This window comes from Sycon ciliatum, chromosome 8 (assembly GCF_964019385.1).
Source record: "Sycon ciliatum chromosome 8, ocSycCili1.1, whole genome shotgun sequence".
NCBI classification, from domain to species: Eukaryota; Metazoa; Porifera; class Calcarea; order Leucosolenida; family Sycettidae; genus Sycon; species Sycon ciliatum.
In genome coordinates this window covers 4562383-4583021 of record NC_088650.1, presented here as the reverse complement: position 1 = coordinate 4583021, position 20639 = coordinate 4562383, and the positions used below count along the sequence as shown (strand labels likewise).

The window sequence follows — 20639 nt, the reverse complement described above, 5'->3', positions numbered from 1 at the left end:
TTGCACTTACTAACTTAGTACAGTTGTCGTACATCTAGATAACTACGCACAGACTACACGTGACGTAGACTCAGTAGATCAGCGTCACTGCCGTCAGGAAATATTTTTCCATCGATCAAATCAGCGTGGTTGTGTTTGTCCCGTGCATCCCAGATTGCGTGCAGCTAGCCAGGACCTTCGTCGATCTACGAGTAAAAAACTAAAACAAAGCGGTGGATAGAGGCGTAGAAGAAGATCCATCACTGCTTCAGTAGTCGCGCAGTTGTTTTGGGGAATAGGGTCGTCACTGGTCTTGGAACACGGCTCACATTGAGGCTGTCTCTAGCATGGTTTGACCAATCGCCGACTAAAAAAGTAGACTGTTCACGCAGACACAGCAGTCTTAGCCAGTCTATGCGCTTGCCGCTTGGATCGCGCTGACCCGGCACGCGTGCACGACATTCGACAAGCACTTGAGTTTTCCAAGTATTAGAGAGTGTGCCTAGCTTGTGCGGTGGTTGTGACTGAGCATTGGCCAACATTGCCAGGCAATCAGTCTGCAGAGGAAAGCGCTTCGTGAGCAGTTGATGCTGCCGCTACTGTCGACTGACTGTTGCTGCTATTCAGTCTGCTACCAGCGCGCTCTGCTGTCCTGTTGCTTCTAAGTTCTACGCTCAGCGCGCACTTGATCGATTGTACTTGTGCGAGTAGCGAGCTGCGTGTTTGGGGCTCGTCACTCTCTTCCCTGTCTGCCATGCATACCTCGTGAGTTTTTAGCTTGGTTGCTTTTGTAATGAACTTGTCGAGGACTGAGCCGACTGAGCCCACTGTAGCAATGACCATGGAGGGTGTAGAGAACGGCAAAGTGGATCCAGCCACGACCGAGCGAGAAGATCAGAAGTCCATCAAGGCATCGACCCATCCACCAACCAAGGGAACGTCGATTCGCTTCTACACTGTTGACAAGAAGATTGGATCGGGGAACTTTGCCAATGTCTTCAAAGGCACGCATACGATTACTAAGGATGTGGTGAGGATGCCTACTTCGTTGGTATCACTGTTGTGGCCCAAAGACTAAGTGTCCATTCTCAGCGGTCGGTCTTTGTGTAAAGCATTTTGCCCCCTTGCACCCAACTGAGTCTGTGTGATGCCCTAATGCGTCATGAGCAGTGTGATGTGCGGAACATCATTGTCCGTCTGACCGTCCTCTAGATCTAGTTCTTGGGTCTGTCTGGAGACCGCTTTGGCTAGCTAAACTAGGCTAAGGTAAAGCCAGCGCAAGCGCATTTATGATAGAAATAATTTTATTATTGTAACCGCACCATCTACAATACTACATTCGCGGTGCAGAGATTTACGGTGAATGTGCGTGTGTGTTTAGGATAGCGAAGAGGTCTTGTGAACTTGTGGCGTGATCAAGTCAAAGATCAAAATAATTGTTCGTAGCTGACTGTCTCGCTGAAGAAACCAGCAACCTGACCATTCAACTCCAGGTGCCCATAGTAATTCTATGTGTAAAATGATGAAGCAACAACAATACTGTTGTTGCTGTTCGCTATTTCAAATTTCAGCAAGAGCCGTGGTTTTCATTGCTGGTGCATAGTCAACATTGTGTCTTGGTCAGCTGGATCGGTTTGAATGGAGAAGCTGATGCTCGTATGTCGGCGGGTTGCTCTTCGCAGGCTACTGAGTGCTCATGTTGTTGTTGTTGATGTTGTTTTTGCACAGGTTGCAATAAAGGCCATTGACAAGGAAGCTCTAACCAAGGTCAATGCGAAGGAGAACGTGCTCAAGCTTCGCCGCGAGATTGAAATCATGAAGAAGGTCGTCCACCGGAACATCGTGCGATTGTATCAGGTGGGCCAATTGTAACTGCACATCACAGTGTGTTCTAAATAATTTACTAGTAAGTACAATGTATGTCACGAGCCATTTCGAGGTGCTGCTCCATTCAGCATTGACCGTATTTGACGTGCAGAAATCACCCCAGGCCTGCCTCAGTGCCTTGTGGCGTGCCGTGGTCGTGTCCTATCGCGGCTCCTTTCCACCATCGCGATGTCCTGGTGTGCCCTTGCCCTGCCGTCATTGTTGTACGCTTTAGTTCTGCAAGTTGTGTGGAGGACACTAACTTGAATTTCATTCTCGCGAATACTGTAGTAATTTACTTTGTCGTAATGTGCGTCAGTACGCGCTCTCGCCTACCTCAAGGGGGGAAGGACCGGGTTGTGTTTCCTACGAGTCTCCGCAGGGATTTTTGACGGACCCTGCATGCAGTAGTTGAGCTCCTTATCCTGTGATCAGCATGTATACTCTAGATTCGATTCGGCCGTGATGTCGACATTGCCCATTGGCGTGTATTTGATTGCCAACCCGTTTCCCCTGCACTGCTGCAGGTCATTGAGGACAAGCGGTATATGTACCTAGTGACAGAATATGCAAGCGGAGGAGAGATATTTGGTGAGTCGTGTACAGCTGGATAGGATACCTCGTGCGTGTGTTCATCCAGCTATTAAACCATACGAAGAAAATAACCGACTTATGCCAATAAGTAATAGTTAGGCTGTCGAGTTTTCATGTGCGTAAAGTTTATTGATTTGGGAGCGAGTGCTGGTGTTCGCTCGCGTCTGTGTGGTCGCCTGAGGTCACCTGGTCTGCGTCAACTCGTCAGACAATCGTGTGGTCATTGATGGCCGCTGACCTGAGTAGGCCCCATGTTTGTGACTGCAGTGCAAGTGTCGAGCGCAAAAACTCCATGGAGGTGTCACCGTCAGTCGTAGCGCTAGCGGTCGTTCAGCGCTCGCTCCGTTGCCTGTCATGCCCGCTGAAGCGTTCGCCTGACCGGCAGCACCACTCAATAGCCAAGGTGACCACCTCGACTTACTTGGTCGCTTGGGTTGGCGTTATCATGTCGACACACGTGTACAATGAATATACTGTGAAAACTCGTAGCGGTGTCATTGCCCGACTGGTTTTGAGCGAATATCGTTATACAAGCGGCACAGTAGATACATGACTGTATGGAGGCGCTAGTGTGACAAAGACAGTCAGTGCACTGCCTGCTGCTGGTTACCCTCTTCCAGGAAATGGATGCTAACAAACAAACAAAAAACAGGTCACCAGCTCACCTATGCAGACTTCTGTGTACTTTGCACCATACCTTGTACGGAGCATACTGGGAGACGTTATAAAATGCATCAAAATACATGGAAAGGGTTTGCTGCCCACATTTCCAAACGATCATCGCCAAAGTCGCTACCACTATTTCAATAAATCTTGTTAGCATTTTACCGTTCACGCTAAATCCAACAGTTCTCGTGCCCAGCACCCAAAATACCGTCGGCTTGGTATCGTTTCGACGATAGAAAGCTCTATTTAGCAGGAGAACGAAACGGTAAGATTCCACCTCGGGTGACGTCACAAGTCGATCGTTGCGACAGAAACCGAAATGCTAACCATGTGTTGAAAACACACACACACACACACACACACACACACACACACACACACACACACACACACACACACACACACACACACACACACACACACACACAAACGGTACAGGCCGACGGTCGAAGTTAGCGAGAATGGTAAAATGCTACCCATATCTAATCTGTTGCATTAAGTTCTATGTGACCCGGTTGGACAGTTTAGTTCTATGTGACCCGGTTGGACAGTTTAGTTCTATGTGACCCGGTTGGACAGTTTAGTTCTGTGCGACCTGGTTGCATAGTTTTGTTCTGTGTGACCTGGTTGGACAGTTTAGTTCTGTGTGACCTGGTTGGACAGTTTAGTTCTGTGCGACCTGGTTGCATAGTTTTGTTCTGTGTGACCTGGTTGGACAGTTTAGTTCTGTGTGACCTGCCAATGGTCCTAGTACGCATGATTCCGACGTCCGTGCAATGGCGCCAGCACATCCCACATGTTCCCCGGTGGCACATTTCGTACAGGTTCAGGCCATGGAATAGATTCGAATGCACACCTCGGATCCCAGGAGATATGTGAATATTCGCGTACGCAGAATATTACGTTATGAACGAGACCGAATTAGTTGACACCTATGAACGAAGCGTCAACTAATTTTTTATGGCACGTTGGTTGCCGCTCCATGCTATGCCTATGCAATGATGTCATTCTCGTAACATTATGAATTTTGATAGTGCACAAAATGGTTGAAAATCCGCCCTTTTGAGGATGTACCCATTGCGCAATGACGTAATTTGTACCATAAGCACCCTTCACAGCCACCTGGGCATGGTCGTCTGGGATGTTGAACAGTGCATTCCTGATCCCAACGAACTCACAAGCATTACTCATACATTCCATATTTGGCAATGCGCAATCGATCTATTGAGCTATGCCCTAATAACCACTGAAAAGTGTTCAATTTTTGTTGAGGAGAGGCTTAATTTGCTTTCAGTCAACTTTGTCAAACATCGTTGCGCTGTGCCTATTACTGCATGTTTCCTTTTCTCTGTTGCAGATTTTATTGTCACAAGGGGACGCTTGCCGGAGCAAGAAGCTGGTAAAAAGTTCCACCAATTAGCAATCGCTGTTCAACACCTACATGATATGGGCATCGTGCATCGAGACATCAAGGTAATGCCGGCAGTGATCCCACACACCAACAATACACTTGTTTTTGCTTCTTATCCACCGGGTTGGCCGATGAACTCCAACCACTGGTGCATGTTCTTTGCTTGGAGAAAGTGATCCCAGAGCCGGTCTCGTGCATATCGGGGCTTGTTGATTTTGTGAACAGACGTCCCTAGGCCCCGTATTGGTCATCGCTAAAGTGTTTTTGTTGTCCCTAAAACGAACATTTTTCATTTGAGGTGGGGTAGGTTGAGGGATGTGAGCCAAAATCTCAAGTCGACCGATACTGTTCATATACTTGTTCATGCATGTGATTTTCGTCGTTTAGAATAGCAAGTTGTTTTCATTTCGGAGGATGGGGAAGAGGTCTGAGTACGAAGTGAACGATGTTCGTTTCAGGGAAGGCTGACATTTTTGCGACAACCGTTTGGTAGCTGGCATATCGATAGTTATAGAGAAGGTAGTGGTGTTGCATTTGAAAAAAACTCAAGTTTGGATCGACGCTATCTTGCCCATCGCACAGCGCATGCTCAATCACGCACCGGAGTGTGACGAATTATTTGTATTACAACTATGATTTACGCATGTCGTTGTATTTGGTTCTTGTCTTGTGGAGTCCAGTGTCTGATGTCATATATGGTCTAAGTGTACGCGCGAGTATGGTGTGATGTGTGACGTTTATGGTATGTGGTGCATGCAAGAGTACGCGTTGTCAGAGTGTGAGGATGTGCTTCCGTCTGTGTGACAGTGACTGTCAAGTGAATGCTGTACATGCGCAGTGCTAGTTTGGTCTGGGAATGAGAGTCATGTGTAATTCGTCCGTGGTCTGGTTGTCTTGGTCTTGGTCATGTGTTCTGTACGTATTCGTCCCTGATTGGTCGTCTCGATTTGTCGTCGGTTTATTACTGCTTGTTCGTTGTTGTTTTCTTGGAGTCTGGACTGAGTCTTTTCCCGGGAGTCTTTCCCGTCGTCGTTTTCTGTCTAGTCTTTTCGTCTTTCTCCTCCTGTGCCCTCGCCGTTTATTATTGAAGTGAATACTAGTATGGAAGCTAACGGAATGGTGCGTTGTTGAGTGACCGGGGCCAGGGGGAGAAGCCTACAACCATTTCCTTTACAGGAGGGTTTTAACTACGCTACGCGAAGGTACATAGGCCAAGCTAGTGCAGAACGTCTTCTCTATTCCCCTGCGCAGTTTTGGTTATTGGTGGCTGTTTGTGATACTGTGCAGGCAGAGAATGTACTTCTTGATGAGCAGCTCAATGTCAAGCTTGCTGGTGAGTACTACAGATCCTTGTACACGTATTCGGGAGATCAGTGTTAAAATGTCATCCCTGATAATAGCAACAGTGCTTTGTCACTGCCACTATCAGGTTAAAACTGACAATTAGACACAGGGGCATGGGGTACCCCCTAAACTCTTTCGACCTTCTCTCTGCATAGAACATCACCGGTGTGCTAGTATGTACATGTTGGACAAAACGTCCAACAGATCACACTGCAGTGCCTGTTAGACCTTAGTACCAGTCTGAAAACTCCACTTGTACTTGCAGCTCGCTGCAGACGTATAACATGTTACCATACTTGACCACATCTACTTCAAGTAAATGCATATTACACTGTATAATACCCGTATACAAAAAAAATTAAGAATTTTACTGTTGAGAGTCATAAAATTACCACTCCCGGGCTTGTCGGATAACCGACGTGCTCGGATAACTGGCGACCGGATAAGTGACATTCGACTGTACCTGTACACTGGAACTTCAATTTCAAACTGCTTCAAGTATACAGTGTATTTCTAGGTGCACCCCTAAAAGGTGGACCAGTCATAGCAACAGGTTCCACTAGCGTGCAGATCTACAATGAGCAGTCCTTTGCATAGCAGATGGTGCATGTAACGCAACCGTACCTCTATGTTTCCTGCTTGCCACCACGTGCAGATTTTGGATTCAGCAATCACTACGACGGCAAGGAGAAGCTGAAGACTTGGTGCGGAAGTCCGCCGTATGCAGCGCCTGAGCTTTTCTCCGGCACTCCATACTATGGGCCAGAAGTTGACATCTGGGTAAGAGATTAGTAACTGCGTATAAGTATAGTCAAACATGTATACGCCTAGACCAATGCGTGTTTGCACTTAGCAGTGTCACTGGCCCTGCTGTCCTGTGTGTGCCCTCTCTCCCGAGGGGACCACCTTTGTTAGGCCCCCCGGAGCCGTCGGTTCAGGCAGCTTTCACTGTGCTACGCAATTTGACGCGTATTGCTAGGTGGCTGTTCTGACCTGAGTCTGCTCCGTTACACGCTCGGCTTGAGACACGAGAATAGCATCGGACGGGTCTTCAGTGTGGCCAGATCACGTGGCATATGTATCTATGCGGGTCTTCAGTGTGGCCAGATCACGTGGCATATGTATCTATGACAGGTATTCTAGGGTAGTACGGGCAGCCACCTGAAGTACAACGTACTCATGGGGTTAGGATAGATCTCCTGATTTTTTTCCAAAGTTTAGAGCCCAAATCAGTGCATTTTATCGACTCCCGGGATACGCTGGGAAAAAGAGTGGTATGGTCAATACCGTAGTGACCGTTACGTGTCCGACACCCCTGTATGATGACTGCCGTTTTCTCTGTCCTCCGCAGAGCCTCGGTGTGGTACTCTACGTGCTCGTGTGTGGTGTTTTACCCTTTGAGGGAGACAACATCACGCAGCTGAAGCAGCGTGTCATGCAGGGGACGTTTAGGATCCCCTACTTCATGACCATGTGTAAGTTCACGTATTCATCGCTGGTATCTCTGAGGATGGCCAGCTGCCCAAGTGTACTGGCAGTCGTTCGAACAGCATCTTGTTATGTACCGCTACCAGGCAATGCACTACGTTTTCTTTTTTTTTCTGTTAGAATGCTGTATGGGTAATTGTTCACCGACGCACTCTTAGATAGACAGCGCTATGCTGTGTATTTCTCTAGCTGACCAACGTACTCCTGAACTATGAATACATAAAGTGTTGGTTGATGAAATCCAGCTTTGTGTGTAACCCAGTATCGGGCACATTGTTGTCACTGGCCTGAAAGCACTGAACTGTGTGCGTGTCCAGGACTTGAGCATTTTCATCAGGTTGGATTTCGTTAGTCGAGCCTACCTGTACATGGATATAAGCAGTATGGCTGCTGCACTGACCAGTGTACTAGCACCGACCTTGCAGAACTCACGTGTAGATGTGATCACGCGTGCTCAGCATGTCCCTTGACCCTCACGAAAAGTTCAGTTGAACGGGCAACCCATGGTTAGGACAGCATTTCGACTACCAGGAGCACGCCATTTGCTGTTTTCTCCGATAGTCACCGTCCATGTGTTCTCTGCCTTCTGGGCCGACAGCTTGTGAACAACTGGTCCGCTCGATGCTGAAGCGGGACCCCAAGAAGCGGCCTAACATCCGTGAAGTCTTGATGCACGAATGGATGAAGCCAGCGCGGGAAAGTCCCGACGCCGCGGACAATGGGTATGCACTAAGTGCTTGATCATGTTCTATTTGATTATTATGTTATCTTCATTTTGGACTCAGATGGAGAGCCAAGGGTAAATTTATAGAAAATAAAAGGACCAAGGAAATACAAGTTACGCTATAATATCCACTAACACCGCCAGTTACTGAAGAATCAGCTCATGCGATAACATGGCACGGCACTGACCGACGGCACTGATTTTCTACAAGTGTCGTGCCGTGGAATTTTATCGCAAGAGCTGATTGTTCAGTAGCTGGTGGTGGAACTTGTAGTTCCTTGGTCCTTTTATTTTCTATAAATTTATCTTCATTTTACTCACCAGGCATCGATGCCTTCTTGCTAAGTATAATGAATGATGCCACAGCTCCTATGCTATGATAAAAAAAACATGATGGCCTGCCAATGAACATGCTGCTAAAGAGCTGGGAATGTGAACATAGTAAAAAAATAAAATAAAATAAAGTGCGAAACTGCTGAGCTGGAACTATGATGTGGGAGATACCTGTGTTTTTGTTACAATACTGTGCACGGCATGGTGCACATCAACAGTGAGAGTCTGCAGTGCTGGTCAGAGAAATCCAACCTAGTGAATAAAGTAGCACCGCGTTGGAGTGCATAGAACAGTGTTTTTTTAGTGCTAGGGCTGCGTAGCGCCCGACGCTATTTTATTCATGAGGTTGGATTTCTTTGGCCGGCCCTGTAGAAGGGTACTGTAAGAACATAGGGGCTGGATTTTGGGAAAAACTTGAAGTTCACTAGCCCGCAGCAGAGTCCTCTTTCTTCTCTGCACCCAATGTTGCTGTGATGGAGTGTGTACTTCGTGTCTGCAGGTGCAGATAATGGCTCTTTGTTGACTAAACTACAGTATGGTGCACTTGCACACCATTGGGGCATGTGCTGCTCGCATGGGCATGTCAGACAGTCACGCAATGATAATAAACACAGGAAACAGTGGCTATGAATATTATGCCCTGTTTCTTCAAAATTGCATGGTGTGTGGTGCTCCTGGTGGGGGATTGGGTCTTACCGCAACCCTCCCGGCTTATTTTATCCGCTTGCTCCATACTCATTCGTCTCATTGTCGTCTTCACGTGTGTGTGTGTGTGTGTGTGTGTGTGTGTGTGTGTGTGTGTGTGGGTGGGTGTGGGTGGGTGTGTGTGTGTGTGTGGGTGGGTGTGTTTGTGCCTGTATGTGTATTGTGCCTTTGTTACTTTTTCGATGCGGTGGCATGCCGGTAGCTGTGCAAATGGCAATGGTCAGCGACCGAAGTACAACAGCTTGATCATCAACTACATGGTACTGGACTGTAAAATCATCGAAGACCAACTCCTCGACGTAAGATTGATGGTCTTCGTTTTTTTAATTTTTTATTGAAAACCACAAACCTTCAGGCATGTGAATGTGCACATAAACAGTGTACATGGTGTGTATATAATAGAGAAGGCAGCACAGACACGAGAAGGCAGCACAGACACGGCAGTGGTGGTGGTGAGGCCTGGGCGGTCTTCTATACATGAACAGTCGGGTGTTGTTTCCTGGGCCCCTTGCAAAGTGGGAAACTGTTTTCTAGCCAGTGACAAGGTCTCGGGATGCCACACTTACCCTTGTATGTAGAGCAGAGAACTATCCACATGCTATGTTTGACAGGGAACTGGGCTGGACGGGGAAGATGATGATGCGGTGCAGAGCAGAAGTTGGGACTTAAATGGGTCATTATTCACACCTCATAATCAAGCTCGTCTCGCACCCCTAGCACAGTGTTCAGCAGTTTAGACCAGGTCTGCTTGTGCTTGCGGGCTGAGTATCATCATAATACCCAGTGCCTGTAGTGATTTTGACTTAACCCTTTAAGAGCCGCCCCATACTTGAATGCGTCGTAAACGACGCATTCAAATGCAAAACTTCAAAAGATCGTAACTCAGTCTAATCTCGCTCAAATCCATCGATCGAAATATCCAGGGCGAAGAGAAAACTCTCACCTGTCGGGAGAAACAATCCGCGAAGCGCTGCGAGCAACGGTTCCCGAGATAAATCACTCGTAAGTTGAGCCGCGATCGCGGCAATTTCAAAAGCGCGCAGTGCAACTTTAGTATTGAGATTTTTGAGACTTTTCGTCACGCTGGTTTACTCGAATTTGCACGGGTTTCACTGTTGATATTGTCAAGAGTACACAGCAAAAAAATTGGAACTCCACGATCGAGTAGAATGAAATATCTGGAGCGGGACGCAATTGGACGCATTTGGGGCATTTTTCGTACTGTCGCTGCGATCTAGCGCTGGATAGACGGTGTGCTGGCTATCATGATCGACCTCATTCTCTTCCTCTCGCGGAGACCGTTCCAGGAAGCCCTAGATTGTGAGGATTGAGTGAGTAGAACTGAAGCTATGATCCGAGGAACATGAAAAAATGCAGATTTTTGAAAATTTCCTGTGGCTCTTAAAGGGTTAAGATCCGATTCTAAAGTGTTTGCTTGGTAAAGGCGGTGGCATGCTGATGGAGCCACGTCTCTAGGCATATTCTGGTTAGTTAGCACTTGGTCACAGTTATTCTTTCCACATGGTGATTGCCATAGTCCCGGACCCAGTCCAGCCTCTGTGTGCGTCGCCTGCGTTAGCTGAGCACATCATACTGGCTTGGCTTTTAACTTTGCGGACCATGGCATGTGTGTAGTTATGGTCCTCTCAGTTTTAATTGTATGTATGTGTATGTGTGTGTTTTTGTTTTGTTTCTCTCCTTTCCTATAGAGTCTGGAGAAGAATAAATTTGACGATCACGCTGGCATTTACCACATACTGGACGACCGTATTCGTCTGAAACAGGAGAAAAACCGTGCGCAGGCACCGGATGTGGAAGAGGTTTCAGCAGCAGCAGCAGCAGCAGCAGCAGGTCCGCCCAATGTGACCATCCCCACCCATCAACCGCTCGTCCGCCGTCACGCCGTGGCCGCCTCGCACGCGGCGAACCGAGGCGGCGTGACGCACACGCACTCTCTCGACCAGAGAAGCACGCTGCATCAGCGCTTGCAGCAGCAGGCGGCAGCGGCGGCCTCTGGTATCCCGGGGCCAGGCATGCACCGCAATGGCATGGTGGTCACGGCCACGTTATCATCTCCGGCGCAGGGTGCACCGATCACAGCACACCCTCCGGTCGGTCGTAACATCAGCCAGGAGCTGGCGTCACGCGACACGCTCCATGCCTACCTGGCTCAACGGCGTCACACGTTAGCACCGCAAGGCATTCAGCAGGCGCTTGCGTCGCAGGCCAGTGCACTGCAAGGATCTGCTGCACCACATCTAGCTCTAGGTGCTGTTGCTACTCCTGTGACAATGGCACCCCTACTGGCGGCAAACCTCACGCAGCAGCAGCAGCAAAGCGCCGCTCCACCGACCAACCTTGTGCAGGCTCACATACACAGGACGCCGCGAGGCCTGCATCCGCAGGTGCGGCAGAAGCTGAGCGGCGGCCCAGCTGTGCTGCCCGTGTCTCATGTGCGTCCACCACTGGGACGGAGACGCTCCGACACGCATGCTCTTCAAGACTACGCCATGAGCCAGCAACAGCATCGGCACGACACCTTGGAGACTGGCTCCGGCCACCTGCAGGCGTCGAGCGGCAGCTTTGGGCCGCTCACACTGCACGGAGCTGAGATGTTTAATCAATCTAATGTAAGTGTGCTTGCACAGGAAATTGATAACCTGCATGTGCAAGGCGATGGCAGCAGCGAAGCCTCTCAGCAGTATCAGCCACAATCCTCTGGCGGCGGCGGTGGTGGTTCATCCGGCAACAACCACCGTGCACCGCCTCAGCTGTACGTTGCTGGTGCCGGTCGACATCACGTCAGTCAACTGCAAACGATCCAGTCGCCAAGCCCGGAGGATTCGACCGATATGGCAAGTCACATGCCGTTGCATGCTACGGAATCCTCTCCGGCCGCACAGACCTTCCACCTCCCACCCGCTGGATATCAGCACGAAGCGATTAGTCGCTTGGTGTCCGCGCCCGACCCGGGCATGACAACCTCATCGTCAGCGCACGGTCCTCTAGGGATTTTCCCTAACGCAGCGGCAGCAGCACTCAGGGAGAACCACCAAGCCCATCTGTCTCCCGATATGATGGGCCGTGCCATGCCCAATCACCAGCTGCGCCGCAACAGCCTGGACCCGCGGGTCACCCTACCGGGAGCTCATATGGCGGTGGCGAACGCTGCCGGCGGAGTCTTTCACCAGAGGCATCGTTCCGGACGGCGCTCCTCTCACGCGCAGTCAGCCGGAATTGGCCCCATGGCGATCAACATGCTGTCAGCGCAGCAGGTTCAGACCCTTGCGGCCGTACCCAACGTCGTCGGCGTTGACACAAGCTCTGCTGCTGCTGCTGCCGGTGAGGGTTGTAGTTTGGGAGACGTGGTGGACCCTACGGACGCCGCAGCAGCAGCAGCTGGCGATGATGCACGGGCTCCACGCGAGGCTCGCTTTGCGATGTCTCCGATGCTGATTTCCAGCTTGCCGATCCAGGCCGTGCTGCAGGAGATCTGCCGTGTTCTGGACCAGTACCCATGCCTAAAGTATGAGCAAACAGACTATGTGTTCACCGTTAGCGTGTTTGACAGTGGACAGGCTGCGGCGGTAGTGCAGTTCGATATAGAGATCTGCCAACTCCCGGGCCTCAGGAATATGCTGAGCCTGCGCTTCCAGAGACTGGCTGGCGACCAGTGGTCGTACAAGGCGTACACAAACGAGCTGATGCAGCAGCTGCGCCTCAAGTAGTGGACTCGGACTCGTGTGGAGCAGCTGCATCGCGACTGCCTCCCCACCGCCGTCACAAGTTAGCAGTACGAGGTGTTTCCGTGCTGCTCTGCACCGCCGTCACAAGTTAGCAGTACGAGGTGTTGCCGTGCTGCTCTGCACCGCCGTCACAAGTTAGCAGTACGAGGTGTTGCCGTGCTGCTCTGGGTACCAACAGTACCAGTACTGTTAGTACCGGTTACCCGCCGTCACGACGTGGCCACTACATCCCACCGTGCTGCCGCCTCAAGTGAGGCACTACTAACATACTTTATGATAGTCGGCAACGCTACCGCACCGGGTTAAACACGCAAGCTGATGTGGCCGTCACTCTCACGACTCCTACCGTCGCAATACGCAACGCGCACACAGCAGACGACGCTTCTCATAACGGTGTGGATATGTGTGTTTTGTGAGTGTGTGTGTGTGTGTGTGTGTGTGTGTGTGTGTCCTTGTGTGTGCACTCACTCGTGTGCACCCGTGCGGCTATTTTACTGGCAGCTTGTTCAGTTGTGTGCTAGTCCGAAGATCGGTGGGGAGCATGTCCCTGTGCCATGCTCGCTAGGGTCTGTGGCGGTGCCATGCTTGCTAGACTAGCCTAGAGTCTCTGGGTGTTGATTGAGTTCTTCAGCTGCTCTGCAGTCCTTATCAGCTGGCCTGGTATTAGCAGGATACTCTTAGACGCAGTCTGCAGATTTAGATCAGCTTGATCTGACAGTATTATTCTCATGGCAATATTGATCTACGCCGTGCTATCTATCCTGGTCGCGTTGTGTCAGCCGTGCTTAGGCCGTGCTTAGGCCGTGCTTGGGCCGTGCTTAGGTAATTTGATCTCTGGAGAGTTGAGGCACTCCTACCTACTCTCTAGATCTCTGAGTGATGCAGTGAATGTGGTGGTCGCTGGGTGACTTTTTGTAACTTTTGCAGGCTTTGCACCGATCTCTTGTACCAGCTCTAGCACGCGAGATAACCAGGCGAGTTGTACAGAGTGCGCAAACCATTTAGCCTGTAGTCTAGTCACGAGCAGCAGCAGCTACGGCTGCCTCGACATAGCTGTGCTGTTTGGCGGGTGTACACTCAAACGCCTCTTAGCCGGACGCCTCAGATACGGGCACGTCTCTCTACCGGGCACCTTCAGCTTGAGTTCCTATAGCACAAATGCTTCGAATTTGGGGTTTTTGAACTTTTTTCCGTATGTGGAAGTGCTTATTTTTCACTGCCAACCTATGTAATCCACACATTTTACCAATGGGTTCCTTTTGTATCCTGAACATGTGCAATACATTCCAAATAATCTTCTTCAAAAAATGATACGGTACATGGTAGGTGAGTTATCCTGAGATACGGGCAGTGCCCGGTCCCAAGGTGCCCGGATAAGAGACGTCCGAGTGTACAGTTATAATTAATTTTTAGTCTTGATTTGAATATTTTGTAAATTTTTTCGCTGCGTTGACATTTATTTGTTGAGCTCCACACGCTCCAATCCTGCTCTATGATTAAATTGGAGAGAAAATTCTCAGTCACAAACCAAACCTGCTTGGGAATGACGTGCATTTGATAAAGCAATCTGAAAAATCGCTTCCTGCTCGTGCACATGTTTGCGTGCTGTGTGTGTGTGTGCGAGTGTGTGTGTGTGTGTATGTATGTGCATGGTGGATTTGATCCGATTTGTAGCCAAGGCTTGCATGTTCACTGTACCTGTATGGTGCTAGTAACGTTACTTGCAGCGGCCAATGAAGTGCTGGCTGGTATGGAGAACAGGCGTCCTGTACACGATTGATGTCACGGCTGCAGCTTTGTTTAAAACAAAACACGTGCTACAGGCCAGAAATCAATGATGGGGCCCGCCATCCGCATTCCAGCCATATTTATAAATTCATAATACAGGTATGGAAAACAAACCGGCAAGGTCATCCGTATCATCCATATCATTTAACGGTTGCAATATCCTTCGCACCGAGTGTCAACTATCACTCTAACAAAGACGTAAATGTGGCTTATAGGTTCTTCAATTACTGTACGTGTTCAGTTGGAATGCTTTCAATTGCTTTGGCAAAATCGCTACACTATTTGTGCAAACCCGGTTTGCACAAATAGTGCGGCTCTGTGAAAAAACAGCAAGCACCAGACCCTGCTAATGGACAGTCACACGCCTGAAAACTTTGCCCACACTGCAGCCACCACCCGTGGCCAAGTCTCCGCTGCTCTTGTTCTGCCCCCCCCCCCCCCCCCCTAACACCCGGTATGGATTCAGTTCAATTTCGTTTTATTTTGGGCGCTGCCAGGTGGAATACACTTCCACCGGCTTGCCGCATGTCTAGTTCACTAGCTGAATTTCGCTCATCCATCAAATTATATCTAGGGTTCCCTGTAAAAAGGCGCTGACGCCTGTTGGGAATTCCCTAGTAAAAGAATAATAAATAATAAACAATAAATTCCAATAATAAAACACTGCATGTAGGGGCCGTGTGGGGCCACTAAGTTAGTATAAGTATCTGGTACATGTAGTCTTCAGGTGCCGGATTCAGAACAACTCACAGAACATCAGTGTTATGCGAATGATGTCATTGGGTGAGTCACCAGGTTCGATTAGAACGGATGAAGTATAGCAGATGCGAAGTATTGAGTGGAGTAAAGAAGAGCGGTGCCACAAACCAGCACCAGTGCATCGCTGCGTGGTAGCTTTGCCATTCAAAGCATCTCCACTGGTTGTAATAGCACAAAGTTAGGTGGGTTTGAATAAGACAATCACCTGGTTGATGGATCATAGCATAAAAAAGGAGGCAGGACAAGAGTCAAGTGTCTAAAGCCAGACCAGCTGGATGGGCAAAGGTAAATTAAATAGATACGTACCGAATTATAATCAACTGGCCGGGATTCGTTGAGTATAAGATTGCCTATCCAGTCAACGTGAGAGGGGTACCAGCACACGTGGGTGGTTTCTAAGTCTTGAGCAGAACATGAATTTGTATTTTGTCAAGTCTCAGGCTCAGAAAGCCCAGTGAGCAACGGACATAGAGCAGAGTAAAATTTAAAAATATAAATAGGACTAGTATTCATGAGCATGATTATGTTATTAGGGTCACCTAGAGCAGCGCAGTTTCAATGTCTCCATCTTGTTCAAATTCATCATTCTCAGCGGTGGCGATATCGAGAGCCTTGTCAGGATTGGACGATACCAGTGTGAAGTCACCTATACCATCATGCACTCTACCGTTAACATGGGTGCTGTCTGAACGGTAGCTAATGACAGGCGCACCGTTACTCAGCTCACATTCGTTGTCGTCGTCCAACGTTACGATGCCATGTTCATTGAGCTCAATGCCGTCGACGAGCTTCGCCGTACCGGAAATCAACGTGCCGTGTCGCCGCTCGTACTGGCAAATGATTCTCTCCGACACTAGGTACAGCGCTGCCACAATGCAGCACATGATTGCGCAGGAACGGAACAGCCAACGGGCACCGAAGTGATGGTACACGAAACCACCAAGCACGGCCCCCGTCCCGCGGCCCACGCCCCTAAACATGCCATTTAGCACACCCTGCAGAGTAGCTTCCAAATTTGGCGGCGCTATTTTCTTGCAGTAGGACACACAGCAGGACCACATCAGTGCAAAGCATACACCGTGTAGCGGTTCTATCGGCATGACCAGCCAGGGGTTCTGCAGCAGCGAGTAGCCCAGGAATCGAATGGCGTAGCACATCAGCACAAACACCAGCACCATCGTGTGGCCAAAGCGCTTGATCACTGGGCCGGCGATAAGAAACAGCGGGATTTCTGACATGCACATGGTCAGAACAGAGAGACCAAGGAGCAGTTCGGATGCACACAGCTCTGTTAGGAACCAGAATAGAAAGTTGTCAACGATGGACATCGCAATGGCTAAGAAGAACACAGCGACAAGAAAGCAGATTGCGCGGGCGTTGCACAGAGCCAAGCGCAAACCTCGGCCGATTCGGATTCTCGTTTGTACTGTCGTAGCTGCCGTAGTCTTAGCGCTCAGCGGATGGTAAGTATCCTTCAGCTTCAGTGCAGCCCCTAACGAGATGACATACAGGACGGCAAAACCAACAAAGTGAACAGTATAATTGCCCCGGCCGCAGGAGTCGGCCAATGAGCTTGATCCAAAGCCAGCCGCGGCATTAGCGATTCCAAAACCCACGGCTCCCCACAGGCGCTGGCGACCAAACTGTGAAATGCGCTGGTGGCCGAGAGTCTCCAGGACAATCGTATCTGTCAAGGGGAGCACTGGGGCGCCCACCAGTTCACTGAAAAATATCATCACAACAAAATATGCCAGGGTTCTAGCATGGCTTCCAGAGGAGCCCTGTTCGATCGGGATGGGGGATGATGTGGCGTTAGCATCTGGTGACTCAGTTGATTGGCCTGGTGATATCGCAGTGGATAACGAAAGTCTGGTCATAGCTGAGTGTTTCCATGGCAACGATGTTGTGGAGCTGGCCGTGGCTATCGTGGTGTTGCCCCCGGTGATGGGTGGTACGCCATCAAGTACACAGTGTGCCGAGGCACCGCAACCCACTTGCTCGTCCGCTGGTACGAACCATATACTGAACGTGATCATGGCATAGAGGATAGCGCTGATGAAGAGAATAAGTCTGCGACGCTGCAGTTTGTCAGCCAGCCCACTTAATAGGGGACCGCTCCAGAAATTCACTAAGGGACGTAGGCCACCAAGGAGACCGTTTTCCGACGCTGTAATACCGTTCATCTTGTAGAAAACTGGTAAGAACGGTAAAAGGAATGCCATTGCGGCCAACACGATGCCATAGAAAGCTTTTGTGGCATTCAGGTCGCCATCACGAAAGTCCTCAGAACAAGTCTGATGAATAGAGGTAACACTCCGGTTGTCATTACTACATTCATCAGGAGCGAAAGGCACAGTTTGCTCATTCTCCCCGTCACTCTCCATTGTTGTATGCCGCTGTAGATGCTAGTGTAATAAACTCTATTGAAAAGTCTGCAATGAATTCGAAATTTTCAGAAAAATATTTATCGTTCACTGCCTGATGTCCTCCTTCTCCTCGACAGACCCAACAGCAAACTAGCTCCATTGCCGGTTGGCAAGAAAGATATATACATGAGGACGGTCATCTAATCCACGTAGACCTTCACAGGAGCCTGAACAGCAACAGACAAGGAGGACAATCCGAACCAAAGGCAGTAATTTATTTTCAGCTCTAATAGTAGATCTACGTGTAGCCAGGCTTCATTGTATTTTCCACACCCATGCACAGACAGTATACAGGTATACCATGTAGTCAGTAGATCTACACACGTACACGTAGGTCTACGTACACGTGGCAAGCACGTGTGCAGGGCATGGATACGTTTTTTGTTTTTTGTTTTGGTTTTTTTGAGGAATCCGGCCACAACGCCTGCACAAAATAGCAAATAAAAGCCCTAAACAGAAATACTAACTTGACAGCAATAGCTGCTTCTGACACCGCCAGCGTGGCGCCGGGGAGGCTCTTGTTTTATTTATTATTATTATTATCTTTATTCTCACGGTGGCCGTAGCCAATAAGAGAGAGACAGTACTATGTGTTATCAATCAGAGTGGGTTGCAATAAACCGGGAGAAACAGTGGCTAGTGGCAGCCGTGGTTTGGGTGCTTCATTAAAGTAAAGACTTGGAGGGAAGTACACTAGTACATGTATGTCCATTGCGAGGGCAGGTAGGCGATATACTCCCCTAGTCAAATAATAAATACTACTACTACTACTACTACTACTACTACTACTACTACTACTACTTGACACAATCTTTATTAGGAAACTTGAAATGGAGATGTGAAACACAAATACAGCCATGTAGATGGAGCAGCAATGCAATACAATGTCCAAAAACTCAAGAATTCATTATCATGGGGCAATGTTGGGCAAATGTCTGTCAGGTACTATCACGCTCAGGCTGCCCGCAACCTGCACATCGTCGTGAAATTCATCCTGTTGCGGCGGTATGACGATCTTGAACCCCGCAAACAGGTGACTGCCCATCGCATAAGGCAGACTGACAGCTTACAACGGAGCTGACCCATGATAACCGATACGTGTAGGTCGACGTTCTTCTCAGCAATCAGGCATGCCAGTGTCTTCAGTGCCATTGAGCATTCTCTGCCAATCATGCCCGAGGTAGAAAAAACTAGCGGTGTAAACGTACCTCTGTCAACTGCTGTCACCCGCTCTCCGTACTGGCGCTTCTTCATCCGTTCATGCGTTCGGAGCTGGCTGATGACTTCCTGACGCGACAGCAAGCTTGCCTTTGGGTGTGTAACCCGGATGTCGAAAAAGGCATCTTGCTGTCTCGTCCAGAAGCCACAAGCCCGGATGTCCAGGCGGGCACCTGCCGAGCGGTTGGCTGTCCTCCCTTGGAGCCGCTCACCATCATATGGTAGTAGAGGCGGTTCCACCTCCACATCCCGGACCGCCTCACGCATCACGTCAGCCAACAAGTCCCGGATCTCATTGTGGCGTGCTACTACTACTACTACTACTACTACTACTACTACTACTACTACTACTACTACTACTACTACTACTACTACTACTACTACTACTACTACTACTACTACTACTACTACTACTACTACCTTGATTAAAATACTATACCTAGGCTGGGCTACAGCGGGGGTTGGAGCATGTGCAAATAGATGATACTATGATCGGGGTAACTTCTCTTTTGAATGCATTTATTTCTCGGAGGGAGTAACAGTGTGGTGGCAGGTGGTTGTACTGAGTGCATGCTGAGTACAAGGGTGAACGTTGAAGGCGGGTGGAGTGGGTGGTGGGGAGGGCAAAGACTCGATGACGCCTCAATTCTCGGCTTGGTGGCTCAGTGATGTAGCCTGAGGTCGCAAGCTGGATGTGTGGCGGGGATCGTTTGACAGCGATGGTGTGTGCAAAGAGTAGCTGCTTGTCAGCTTGAGCTTCCTGCGGAATGAGAGGGTAGGCCAAGTGACGTGGTGGAGTAACGAACTGTGGTGGCAAGGACTGAAGAGGGGGAGTCGGAGGCAGAGTTTTGCTGACCGCCGTTGGAGACGTTCGAGGGCATCTTGTTGCTGAACATTCATAGCTGACATAGCCAGAGAACCATATTCGATAACGGGGCCCGGCGTATATACGTGGTGTACAGTGCTGACAGGGCGGTGGGTGAAAGACGTCCACGAATCCGTCTCAAGAGGTGCAGAGTGCGCGCAACGTACTTTGCTCTCGATGTGCTGGATGTGGGCATTCCACTTCAGGTCGGCCTGAACGATGATACCCAGGTGTCGCTGGCTCTGGACTCTGTTCAGTGTTTTGCCTTTCAACGTTATTGTCAGGGGGAAAGCAACGCACAGTGTCATCACGACCGTCTTCGTTTCGTTGACGGTCAGGTGCCAGGTGTCGAGCCACGTAGCGGCTTTAGTCACACTGGACTGGATCGCTCGCTCTGCTGCCGCTGCTGAGTGGTCGCTAGCGATTAAGGCGGTGTCGTCGGCGAAGAGGCTGCTTCGTGTGGCTTGGGAGTTGCAAGCTGCTGGTAGGTCCATCGTGTATACGAGGAATAGCAGCGGGCCGAGTACCAATCCCTGAGGGACTCCTGCAGGGATGTCAAGCCAGTCGGAGGCTGTGCTTCCGATTCGGACCCGCTGCCTCCGGCCCAGGAGGTAGCTCTCAAACCAGCGGAGTGCTGCACTCCTTAAGCCATGGTGTTCAAGCTTGTGCAAGAGGTCACGGTGCCACACGCGGTCGAAGGCCTTAGAGAGGTCAAAGAAGCAGACGT

General features: G+C 49.6%; 2 protein-coding genes across 5 annotated transcripts; one reads left to right on the top strand and one right to left on the bottom strand.

Moving 5' to 3' along the window:
• The first annotated feature begins 210 nt into the window (after nt 1-210).
• On the top strand, nt 211-14434 carry LOC135822849 (putative serine/threonine-protein kinase SIK1B). 4 transcript variants are annotated; one of them, XR_010554558.1, is made up of 11 exons: nt 211-1009; nt 1708-1836; nt 2373-2436; nt 4463-4578; nt 5804-5849; nt 6516-6640; nt 7212-7335; nt 7947-8070; nt 9313-9409; nt 10820-12957; nt 13005-14434. XR_010554558.1 is itself a non-coding variant. In XM_065335683.1 (10 exons), exons 1-10 carry the CDS (start codon nt 773-775, stop codon nt 12836-12838), a joined length of 3081 nt encoding a protein of 1026 aa, XP_065191755.1. In that variant the 5' UTR covers nt 211-772; the 3' UTR covers nt 12839-14434. The 4 variants fall into 4 exon arrangements, 2 of the variants coding, with proteins under 2 accessions (XP_065191755.1, XP_065191756.1); XR_010554559.1 differs by having other exon boundaries at nt 10820-13645; nt 13679-14434; XM_065335683.1 differs by having other exon boundaries at nt 10820-14434.
• A 682-nt stretch (nt 14435-15116) lies between these two features.
• On the bottom strand, nt 15117-18073 carry LOC135822922 (major facilitator superfamily domain-containing protein 6-like). The gene has a single exon (XM_065335762.1). The coding sequence runs from the start codon at nt 17785-17787 to the stop codon at nt 15943-15945; it is 1845 nt and encodes a 614-aa protein (XP_065191834.1). The 5' UTR covers nt 17788-18073; the 3' UTR covers nt 15117-15942.
• Nucleotides 18074-20639: the final 2566 nt, after the last annotated feature.